The 12,714-nt window shown below is 35.8% G+C and overlaps 1 protein-coding gene across 6 annotated transcripts in view; it reads right to left on the minus strand.

Moving 5' to 3' along the window:
- The window catches only part of NUBPL (nucleotide binding protein like), a 279,513-nt gene that overhangs the window by 83,319 nt on the left and 183,480 nt on the right, over nt 1–12,714 (minus strand). For 5 of the 6 annotated variants that reach the window (XM_027571567.2, XM_027571565.2, XM_027571564.2 and 2 more), the window contains exons 9-10: nt 7,384–7,504; nt 4,038–4,120 (exon numbers count right to left, since the gene is read on the minus strand). In XM_027571567.2, coding sequence (XP_027427368.1) covers nt 4,038–4,120; nt 7,384–7,504 — 204 coding nt within the window. The remainder of the gene's footprint in view (nt 1–4,037; nt 4,121–7,383; nt 7,505–12,714) is intronic. The other variant, XM_027571562.2, reaches the window with a different exon arrangement.

The raw sequence follows: 12,714 nt of genomic DNA on the forward strand, positions 1-12,714 counted from the left end.
TTCATATTAAGATTATAAGGTAATAATTTAGAAGTTCTAAGATAATAAAGTTTCCACTTACATTTGAAAGTCTTTTTTTTTAAGATTTTATTTATTTATTCATGAGAGACAGAGAGAGAGAGAGAGAGAGGCAGAGGGAGAAGCAGGATCCCCTCTGCGCAGGGAGCCCAATGCGGGACCCGATCCCAGGACCCTGGGATCATGACCTGAGCTGAAGGCAGACGCTTAACCATCTGAGCCACCCAGGCGCCCTATATTTGAAAGTCTTTACCAGAAATACCTTATAGCATACCTTTCTGTATGCCAATATTAAGATTTTTTACTTGATAACAAAAGGATGAAACCACAAAATTATTAGTCAATCATGGGTCCATTACTTGTGTCCTGGACTCAAGCAAAGGCAAAAGGTAGATAAAGTTGAATTAGCAATTATAATCACACAAACAAGAGGCACTGCTACTGAATTTAAGAGTTCTGAATCCTAAGTGTCCACGTCCTCTCCCTTCCTCTGTGGCTTTCTCTGGCTATTATACACTACCATATTTGGAGTTTCAATTATTCCCCTTTCATTAACAGTGCACATGTTCAGAAGGTTTTGCCCAATGACTGAGGAGGCAGCAGCTTGCTGATGCTTTTTAACTGGTGCTGTAACTCTTCCAGCTTTTCTGATGATGCCTTAAATTCAGCATGAATAATATTTTAAATTAATCACTATGATATAGTATTTGTGTCCTCTGGAAGTTAAATGTTACTGGAAGAGTGAAGTCCCTAATGCCCAATTTTAAAAGATCTGCAGTGCAGAGAATGACAGCCCTGGAATCTGGGGTTGGGAGGAGGGAGTGATGGAAAAACAGAGAAGATGGAGTTAGAAAGAAAACAAAAAGGTAAAAATGAAATCTTTACCGATTAATAATTTTACTTGTAGGTCAACCCCTAAAAGCAAACAATAAAAAGTGTTGATCTAAGGGGCCATTGATTAACAATTTTATGGGTTCAGTCCCATTAACTTCTGCAGAAGTTTATCATGTTGGCAAGTATAAACTTTATTCTTTAAATGAAGACATGCAAGTAGAATGGGTATTAAGCTTCCACAAATACAACAGAATTTGCTGAGAGGGCTGTGACTAGCTCCTATGAGCATATTTCCATTGGTGTTCAAAGGGGAAAAGGGAAGGGGGTTATCAAGAGGCAAGATTCATCACAAGAGTAAACAGAAGGATCCTGTGATATGAATAGGAGGCAAACTGGAAGCTAGTCTAAATATACATCATAGACACTGAACTAATCTTGCTGTTTATTAGAAAGGGAAGCAAGTACTGCATTTAGAAGAAAATGTATAGAATATGGTGTCAAAGCTGTGAGGGGAAAGAGCCTCTAGCACTATCTTGGACAGTTCTTTACTGTAAATGAACCTCTGCTTCTTCATCTGAAAAATGGAAATTATTATACATATCTCACAAATGTGTTATGAGACTCAAATAAGATAATGTATTTAATGCACCCAAGTATTGTACTACCTCTTAAAATAAATTAAAGAAATCATAGCTAAGATCTGGAAGGTGATATAATGGAAAGAGGCCAATGTTTGCAAGGAAAAGACTTGTCTATTAATCACATTTTACCATTTATTAGTTCTATAACCTTGGGAAAATTATTTAAATTCCCTGCAACTCAGTTTCCTCATCTGTAAAATGGGGACTATTTATACATCGCATTAAGTTGTTGTGAGCATAAAATTAAGTAATATGTCTGACAGTGTCTGGTATGTTGTAATTGCTATTATTATTAGGAGAATGATAACTGATAATGAATGTCTGCAATCTAAGAGTAGGAAATAATAATTTCCATGGAAACAGAATAAACACAAGGCACTATTTTATTTTCTTTTTCATGGCCATGTCTAAATCTTAAAATTGCTCAGAAGTCTTCATATTTAAGGTTGACAATCTGGTACATGAAATTCTCACTACTTTTGCCGAGACCTCACCAAATCAAATCTAGCACAAACTACAAAAGGTTAGGCTGTCCTTGTTCTCATAAATGTCAGCCAGCAACAGTAAAATAATAGATCTAATGTTTATGCAAATGTAAATGAGATTTAAAAAATTAACTCCAAAAAACTACACATACTGTTTAGAGTTTTAAATCATACTATCTTTTGATGGTTGCTATATGTTTTCTCTTTTATTACATTCCTTTTACTTCTTTTGAGAAATCTTAAAGAAAAAAGCAATAATGGATAGGTGGGGAAAATATTAAAAAATCTAAACTCGTAATTGATATAATCTAGTAAGTAATTATTCTTAGTCATAAGAAATCACCATAGAATGTCTTTAGTCTGTTCTCGGGAGGCATTTGGAAGTGTGTAATTAAAACACACTCGATTTTGGGGCGCCTGGTTGGCTCAGTCATTAAGTGTCTGCCTTCGGCTCAGGTCGTGATCCCAGGGTCCTGGGATCGAGCCCCGCATCGGGCTCCCTGCTCCACGGGAAGCCTGCCTCTCCCTCCCCCCCCCCACTTGTGTTCCTGCTCTCGCGAGCTCTCTCCCTGTCAAATAAATAAATAAAATCTTTTTAAAAAAATTAAAAATAAAACACACTAGATTTTCATACAACTTTCATCCACTACATAAAGTATACCTATGGTAGCCGGACTGCCAGACTTTAATTAGGAGAGTAATAAAGGGTTATGGGTTTTGTTTATCTGAAAGATTTCTAAGACTGAAAAGGAAATTTAACATTTACTACCTATGTCAGAGAAAAGAAACACATTAAGTGCTATACAGTACACACTATTTCCTCAGAGATCATATCCCCAGCAACTCAATCACCTATACTATAACTGTAGACTCTTAAGAAAGGGAAAAGACCATGGGCTCCTAAAAGAGAGAACTCAAAATGAGGTACTTAACTTATCCAAGATTCCTGACTGTTGATTTTACCCTTACTTTATTTACAGCTTTAACCAACCTCAGCTCTTTTATTTTCTAGGTCACATAAGATTAGAGAAAGGAAGGGTGGAATGAAAATAGTAGTAGTTATGGATAGCCAAAATAATAGTACTATAAAGTTATACCCATTAGCTAAGGAAAACCAAAAAAGAATAATTATTAGAAGGCTGACTAGGGCTTTTCAGCAAAGCAGCACAAAAACTCTATCAAAACTGATGCACCCAGATGATGCTTACATAGCAAGCACTACTTGGGATAGAAGAGATACCTATGATTAATTTTATTCCTATCTAAAAAAGAGAGTAAAATAAAAGATTTTATTCTTAAAGTTGGAAAGCTTCAGCAATCTTGAAAAACTATCAACTGTATCCCCAACGATGTTGGCTAATGAAACACAACCAGTTTTCGACCTTACCTCCTCAATAGTATCTATTAAAATAAATGTAGTAGAAAATCCCATCTCTAATGCATTATAACAATTTCCCTATATCCAACTCAATACTTCCCCTTTAAGATTTATTTACTTGTTTTAGAAAGACAGACAGCATGAGCGGGAGAGGCAGAGGGAAAGGGAGAGAAAATTTCAAGCAGACTCTGCGCTGAGCATAGAGCCCAATACAGGGCTCCATCTCACGACCCCAAGATCACGACCTGAGCTGAAGCCAACTTGGATGCTCAACTGACTGTGCCACCCAGGCACCCCCAACTCAATACTTTCTTACATTAGTTTCCCTTCTCCTAACAATCAGCTGAACTTCTAATACTGAAATATGGTAATCTTGGGCAGTTAGATACAGCTAGCCAACAAAATAAGAATTTTACAAACACTTGTTGTTTGTGTTCTTCATGAGAAAATTAGCTGGATGATGGCTCTTCATAGGTGAACTTGTTCAGCTAATAATTCAGAGCAAGCGCTGGTATGCTTACCATATAAAATAGTTATTTAAAGATGCTTTAAATAACTTAGCTAATCTTTGCTTAATACATGCACCGCAAATAAACTTGATCTTCCCAACTTTCTTTCTAAATATCCAGAAGTATATATCCTATAAAAAGACACTAAAAGACATTTAAAAACATCACTTACCTCATCACTTTCAGGCTGTGAAAACACAATCGGCTGGCCAGTATCTGAAGTTTCCCTTATATTAAGATGTAAGGGAATGTCTCCTAAAAGAGCCCACCAGACATCCATTAATACTACAAAAGTTTACAGAGGCATTTGGAATTTCACTATTTGAACTTTGGGAAAAAAAACCCAAATTTAAATTAAATTCATTAAACTCAACTTGAATTATGACTATCCTCAAGTTGCTAAATCTCTAAAAAAGGAATTTCAAATGAAAATTAGGGGCAACATATTCCATTTGAGGGTAGTTCAGGGATTGTATATGTATATATGAAAGCTACGTGGCAGCCAATCAAGGGATAAGGCCTCTGATTTATTCATTGCTACAGGTCTTCCAGCAAGAAATGGCTTGGAAGACATTTGTAAAATTATTTCTCCCTGTAATATCTGATATAGACACATCATACCAAACAAGAAGAGAAAAATGAAGAGGAAAGATGGGGAGACAAAGTCGTCCAAAAAAAGTATAACAAAATTACCTTCCTGATGTTGGCAGATGAGTGAGCTAAGAACGGCTGAAAAGTAAGGCACATCTGTTATCTCCACTACCTGCCTCTTTATCCAATGGAACTATTCTTCTTTTATCATGTATCAATCTATATAGCATTATATATAACTTGTGAACTTGATGAGATCTCAGGAAGTATATAAGAACCTCCACGATACAGACCTGAGGTTGGAAAAGTTGTGTCTTTCCTGAGGATATGTTACTACCATGTGGTAGAATTTAGGGGGAAAATGCTCTGATCCATCATCCAATTGACTCCACCACCCCTTCACAAATGAAGCCTTTCAAAAGGTTTGGACTTAAAATGCAGTAAATGGAGCCATAAGTAGAAAAGCTGACTCGTCATGGTACTGAGCATTCTTAGAACCACTCCAAATCCATGCAAGGGTTACTGAAATGTATGTGTGCTGTGTGTGTTTATATAAATAAGTCAGTCAGCACCACGCCAGGCTAGGTAAATAAAGCAGAAGTATATGTTACAAAATTACAAATCTATTAGAAGTTATATTATAAAGTACATAGAGGAACATATTTCATTCTCCTCTTGTCAGCAAATTTGAGAAACTTAATCAACTCTTTAAATCTTTCCTAAATGTTCAATAGCCAATAACAAAATACCTGAATATTTCAGTAGTCATTTAAAGATCAGCTTTTCAGTAAATCTGATGTCTAGTCTATAGATCAACTTAAGACTGTAAGAAACTGTCACAGGGGTAAGGGAAAACATGTTAAAGAAAATTCTTAGAAACCCATAAAGCTTTTTCCTTGATTTATGCCATTATAGTAAGGAATCCCCTGAATGCTTTCATTTCTACTGCAGTAATGGAAGGAAAAAAATAAAGCAAAACCTTCTCCTTTATATAGTCACCTATCAATATAGTTTCTGCCTTCGAGAGACTCATAATTCTATCTATAAGCAAAGAAGAGTTGATAAAGAAAGAGGAAAACTTTTTTAGGAAATAGGTGGCACACCATAGTGAGAGTGGTAGTGGGCTAACAGCTGTATATCAGAGAAGGATAAAAAGGAGTAATGGTATGGAGAGTGGGTAAAGTGCAGCCTGGCCTTGAAAAGTATCTTTGAGGGACGAGGTCTGAAGGAAGCAAAGGCATATTTCAGAGACATAATGACTATGCATAATCTGTCCTTGTAGGTAATATGGGGAAAGTTCTGAGAGCTATTTTACCAAATAATTTTTTAAATATAGCCCAATGGATGAAAATAAATTAAGAGGCAGCCAGGGAGTCAGTAAAGGACATATAAGGTTCCTGGGGAGTTCAACCAGCTAGCCAGGAGGCCATTAACTGGGAGAGCTCTTACCCTGATTTCAGTTCCTTCTTCCTGACTCCAACCTCTTTGTTATTGGAGCCCCTGCTCCAGATCATGGGGGTGTCACTGGGCCCCATGACTGCATTAAAAGGAAGAGATGTGCCCTGAGTTGGAACTCTGAATTATTTTTCCCTGAACACTGTTAGATATAACAATCTATAAGCACTATCCATTTTTTTTTGTGATCAGTAATCAGTGTTTCTGACACATTTTTAGGGTAACTAAACATTTCTGAGCTGTTGAGTAAAATGTAACTTCCATATGTGAGATTGCTTCCCTATGAGATATATTTCAAATTAAAATAAGTGATTTACAATATCGTACCGCCCATTTATAAATCAGGGAATCATAATATTTTCAGCATAACTCAATAATGCCATTATAATTACACATTTACTTTATTATATAAGTGAATGTCAATCTGTTATTATGCATATTGAAACTGAACTTTCTAGGTTAGTTAAATAAGAAACAGTTGCAGAATATAATTAGTGGCTATAATTATAGCAATGTATCAAAATATATCATTAGTATTCACCTGGTACTGTGGCGGCTGCTATAGTGCAAATGCATAATAATAATAACGCATTTAACATCAATTTTTAGAAATTTAATTATAATAAAGAATGTTTTGAAATTCCTTGATCTCTAAGGGATCTTAATTGTTAACTACCTAAAACTAATAATTCACTCTATTTCTCCCTTATTCAGCATCTAACAACTGCCTTTGCCCAGAAGAGAAACTCATTCAAAAGGAAAATATCAACATGTTTCCTAAAATGTCCATTAAGTTGCCTGTGGATTTTTGAAAAATTATGCTTTATCTAAAATCTGTGTTTTGTTCACTTAACACATTATTTACTTCTCATAACACTAATTAATCCTTCAATTCAGTAACATGAACAGTATGTACAATGTGAATTTCAGGTGCCATATCTCAGAGACATGGCAAAAACACACAAAAAGACTACAGAAAACAGAAAATATTATCTTTCTAGAGCAAAAGGACTGATAAATTCAGAACTTATCAGGAAGGCATTTTTTTCTTATGCACCAAGAACTGACACTTCCAAAGGTTGCTACAACACACTACCCAGGTGTTTTCACATACCTGTTTATACTGAGAGATGTGTCCCCTTAGCAAACAAACTGCTGACCATTATTTAAAACAAGGACTTCAAATTACAGTACTCAGACCATGAAACTCTTCTCAAATTCAAGTTACAGGCAGTTTTTACCCACAGCAAAAGTTATAATTGGCAGAACAAACCTCCTCTTCAAAAAGCCTTCCACTAATGAAGTATTATAAAAAGCAAAGGAAGGTTAACACATACAACTCCCTTCTATCTTAATTTAAAGCACAAAACTGAAGACAATTCATCATTTTCTGAGACACTCTTCATCACCACACCTTATCCTCACCTTCCCTTCTGCCATTTCCTCTGCGAAAGAATATCCTATGCTCTTACCTAGAACATCAAGATCAAGGGTCCGTGCTAGTCTTCTTGCACCATCAGCACCAAAAATATGAGTTCTATGTTTACATTTTGGACACTGGAAAACACTCATATTTTGGACAAGGCCCAGGACCTAGAATAACAAAAACCATTGAAATTAAAACAAAATTAAACCAAATCTCAATCCATTATTTCAACAAGTTTTTACTCAGTGCCCACTGGGTTCTAGTGATCCAGTGATGAATAAGTTATGGTCTCTGCTTTATTTTTTATTATTTTTTTAAAGATTTTTATTTATTTATTTGTCAGAGAGAGAGAGAGAGAGCACAAGCAGGGGGAGCAGAAGAGGGAGAGGGAGAAGCAGGCTCCTCACTGAGCAAGGAGCCCGATGTGGGACTCAATCCCAAGACCCTGGGATCATGACCTGAGCCGAAGGCAGACGCTCAACAACTGAGCCACCCAGGCATCCCATGGTCTCTGTTTTAAAGGGAACTCAGAAGCTAGTGGGAGAGCAAAACACATATAATTAACTTTAATAATGTGATAAATGCTAAAGATAAAGAAATGACTGAGATAAAAAAATTCTGTCTGGGAAGACTAAGAGGTATCTCTGAGCTGCCCACATTACCCAGAATTGTTTCTTCTGGTTGAGGGTAAGAAGGGTTGAGGCCTACAGCATAAATTCTAGGAAGAAAGAGGAACACAAGCCAAGACAGTGAAATACTGCACATGACCTTTTTGGGCTACACGCCCATGGAGGGCAAAGGCAGAAGTTGGTTTGATAAGGGAGGTCAGAGTCTGATGGCAAGGTGCTAAATGCCATTCATGACTTTCTTCTTGTGACAAAAGAAAACCACAAAAGATTTTTAAAGTTGAAAAGATGGTCCCATAAAAGGTTTTTCAAGTTGAAAAGATGGTCCCAAGAGGTAATGTTACACAATCAGATCTGTGTTTCAGAAATTTAACTCTGATAGCAATACAGAAAAAATAAGCAGAAAGAAACACAGGAAAATAAATGGAAAAGAGGCTATTGTGAATGAAGCCTCATAGTAAATGACAGCTAACAAATACTGAGTATTTATTATATACCAGGCACTGGGGTAAGAAGCCTCATAGTAAATGACAGCTAACAAATACTGAGTATTTATTATATACCAGGCACTGGGGTAAGTGTTTTAGATGAACTATCTTATTTACTCCTATCAAAAACTTTACAAGATGGGTATTTTATATCCCCATTCCATAGCTGAGAAAAAGAACACAGCCAGCAAAAGACGAAAACTCAGCTCTTACCAGAATGTTATCATTTCAAACAAAAATTTAAAGTCTTATAGAAAGTGTCCATCTCTGAGTTTCCCCAGCTTCTGGCACAAAACAGATACTTTATAAACATGTGCTAAATAAATAGACAGGCTCTGCAAATATAATCCTTATTCATGTTTCTCTTAATCCCATTTTCTTAGTGAAAAGCAGTGCATCTCTTCTAGAATAAAAATAAGGAACACAATTATCAAAGGCTTAGAGATAACATGTCTATATTATCCTATCAACTCTACCAAAAAGATCATCATTATAGGAGATATCTCTATTAGAATATTTGCATTTTAAATGAAGAATAGCACTGACAATCCACAATGAACCATACAGACAAGAAGGTGATGAAACTTCTTATTCTTTCTGAAAAGAGAAACAGAACAGACTAAAGTTTCCCAGAACATATGCAAATGAAGACAAATTGTGAGGGACATAAATTTGTAGCTAAACATTTTCCAAGCATTTAATATATGCTCTTTTGCTGATGCAAAGTATTATAAAAAATAAATCATATTGTACTTTGGTAATTCAATACCATCTCCACAAAGCCAGAAGAAAACACAGCTAAAGATCACACACCTTATTTGTTTATTCAGTATGCCTATATCACTAAAGAATGAATGGGTCAACCAGGAAATTAAAGAAGAATTAAAAAAATTCATGGAAACAAATGAAAATGAAAACACAACTGTTCAAAATCTTTGGGATGCAGTATGTCTATATCACACATCCATTGCTTGAGCAGTTTTACTGCCATTTATGTTAAATGTGATATATTCCCTCACTACAGAGCTTTCAACTTAAGCATAAAAATATCACTCAAGAAATGGGAAAAGAAAAAACACTTAAATATTGCGAAAATCTAGGTGAGGGTATATTCCAATCCAGAGAGAACAGGAAAAGCATCCTTACTCCAGAATCTCTTGGACTCCCCAAGACATAGGAAGGTATGAAGCAAGGGTGTATTTTCAACTTACATGATTAACTTATTATCAATATCTTATTATTGTTCTCCAGGGCCTACATAAATGTCTCAGACATGTTCTCTATATAGACTACAAAATGTCATAAACATAAAACCGTAAGCAAACTCAATATTTAATGAGCGCCTATTATATGCCAGTAACTGAGCTAAACAATAGGAGTACCATACAGTGGTAAGCAAAAAGGACTTGATCGTTGCCCTCCTGGAGACTGCACACTAATTAGAGAAACAGGCAGAACAATTAATAGTACAAAAATCTACTTGAAAGATGGAAGAGCTTCTCTGGAAGCAAAATACAGAGGATTATGAGTGTAGAACAGAGAGAACTCCACCTACCCTGGGAGTCACAGAGGAGTTCCTTGAGGAAATATGTGACCTACAAGTTAAAGAATAAGCAAGTAAAAACAAGGAGAAAAGGAGGGAAAACTCTCAAGGAAGAAGTAGGGAGCACAAGTCTCCTTCAAGGAATTGAAAGAGGGATGGTGTGAGTGGGGTGAGATTTTTCTAGCAGGACACAAAGCACTAAACATAAATAAAAAAGTATTTTGTTAAACTGACTACATTAAAGTTAATAACTTAATTGGAAGACACAATTAAGAGAGTGAAAAGGCAAGCTATAAAGCAGGAGATGGGATTTATAATACACATCCATAACAAAGGGCTTTTATCTGGAATATATAGAGAACTCTACAAACCAACAAAAGAACATCAGAAATTTAAAAATGGGCAAGACTTAACAGGCACTCCTTAAAAGAGAGTATCCAAAGACCAACAAACTTGAGAAAAAGTTTTCAACTTCACTAATCATCAGAGAAATGCAAATTAGAACCACAATGAGATACCACACATTTATGCTTAAGACCTGATTAGAACAGATGAATGTCTATACGACAACAGCAAGAACAATAACAAATACCAAATCTTGGTGAGGACACAGCGCAAGTAAAACTCACAGTTTCCGCTGAGTGTAAACTGGTACAACCATTTTGGAAAACTGGAAAATTTATTTAAATTCAATTTAATTAACATATACTGTATTATTAGTTTCAGAGGTAGAATTTAGTGATTCATCAGTTGTAACACTCAGTGCTCATTACTTCTTCAAGTGCCCTCCTTAATGTCCATCACCCAGTTACCCCATCCCCCCACCCCTCTCCCCTCCAGCAACCCTGAGTTTGTTTCCTATAGTTAAGTCTCTCATGGTTTGTCTCCCTCTCTGATTTCATTTTATTTTTTCCTCTCTTCCCCTATGACCCTCTGTTTTGTTTCTTAAATTCCACATGAGTGAGATCATATGATAATTGTCTTTCTCTGACTGACTTATTTCACTTAGCATAATAGCCTCTAGTTCCACCCATATCATTGCAAGTCACCAGTCACTTTTTAGCAAGTGTGGTGAGCGTGTAGTGGTATCTCATTGTGCTGGACTTTTCAAATCGTTAATCTGTTTATACTGGGAACTATATTTCCTAGACTCTTCCTTCCTTTATGGCTCCTCATTAAAGTTCCCTAAAAGTAAAGTGACATGAATTTTGGGAGGTGGAAGTGAAGCCATAGGCATTACACCCTATATTTTTCTTTGGTTAGAGGTAGGGAAAGAAATTTGCAGGAGTGCAGGTGTATTCTAGTTTGTCCTCCTTCTTCCTGGCACTGGGCCCATCCTCTGCACTGTGGCTTTAATTTGCATTGCCATAATTACTTATTAAAGTTAAGGTCATCTGTTGGGTGCCTGGGTGGCTCAGTTGGTTAAGCAACTGCCTTTGGCTGGGGTCATGATCCCAGAGTCCCGGGATCAAGTCCCACGTCAGGCTCCCTGCTCAGCGGGGAGTCTGCTTCTCCCTCTGACCCTACCTCTCAAATAAATAAATAAAATCTTAAAAAAAAATAAGTAAATAAAGTTAAGGTCATCTGTTTTTTTTTTCTGCATTTTAAAATATGGCTACTAAAACTTCTTAAATCACATTTGTGACTTGCATTACATTTCCATTGGACAGCACTATTATAGACAACTGAAGAGTGACCATAGAACTGACTTTGGTAGTTCTCCTATTTAATGTTTCAAGGTCCTAAAGATGCACAAGAACATTTATGAGGGCCAGTGATTTAGGAATATTTTTAAAAATTGAAGAAACATGAAACACTTACCTCCAAGACTATATAGGAAAGATAAACTGTCAAGTTTCTTTGCTTTTAATTGAAATTACATCAACTGAGTGTGATAACACACAGATTAGAATGAGAAAACAAATTACTTATTAAGATATGCAGAGTATGTGGCAGACAACTTTTTCAAACCACAGGGTTAGCTGGAAGAAAATTCAGAAGAGAACCTTGAGTATTAAAAAGATTAGAAAACACTATTCTAGTTTTTAAGAGTAGTGTTCTATAATCAATGAGTTTTGAATAGGAAGCAGTTAATATAAGAAAGAACACTAGAGTATCCATGTGACAATTTTATTCATAAAAATTCTCTTAAATAGGAGAGAGTTCATGTCCACGTGACCATCTCCTACTGTCCCCCCCAAATGCCTTATATTGTGTGAATACTTTATGTGTTGTTAAGCTGTTTATTATAGAGCTATTTTGTGTATCTTTGATAGCAGAAACATTAGAAAACAGATGTTTTGCCAGAGCTTAATTTACATAATACCATTGAGATGCAGCTGTAGGCATGCTCAATCATTTTTTGTCTCATCAAAATATAAGATCCTTTTTTGTGTCAACTAGACTCAAAAAAAATTTTTTTAAGAGGAAAAAGTGTATAAGATCCTTATCTCTTTTTACCTCAGCTAATTTTACTGAAAGTAAATGCTGCATTCTTGCTTAACATCAGCCACCACAAACATTTTATGTGTTATTTTTACATTATTCCAATCCATCACTGGCTCAGAAGGGTACTTCTTTTATTAACTTTAAAAATATTGACTCTCTTGAAATATCAACGTCGCTCTGAAATACTGAATTTTTGTGTCTAACTGAATTGAATTAAGCAAACTCAAAAGGCCCCAATTTTAATTTCTTCTTGGCATTTTAAATCCAGATTC

The sequence above is a fragment of the Zalophus californianus genome, chromosome 6, assembly GCF_009762305.2.
Source record: "Zalophus californianus isolate mZalCal1 chromosome 6, mZalCal1.pri.v2, whole genome shotgun sequence".
Lineage (NCBI taxonomy): Eukaryota > Metazoa > Chordata > Mammalia > Carnivora > Otariidae > Zalophus > Zalophus californianus.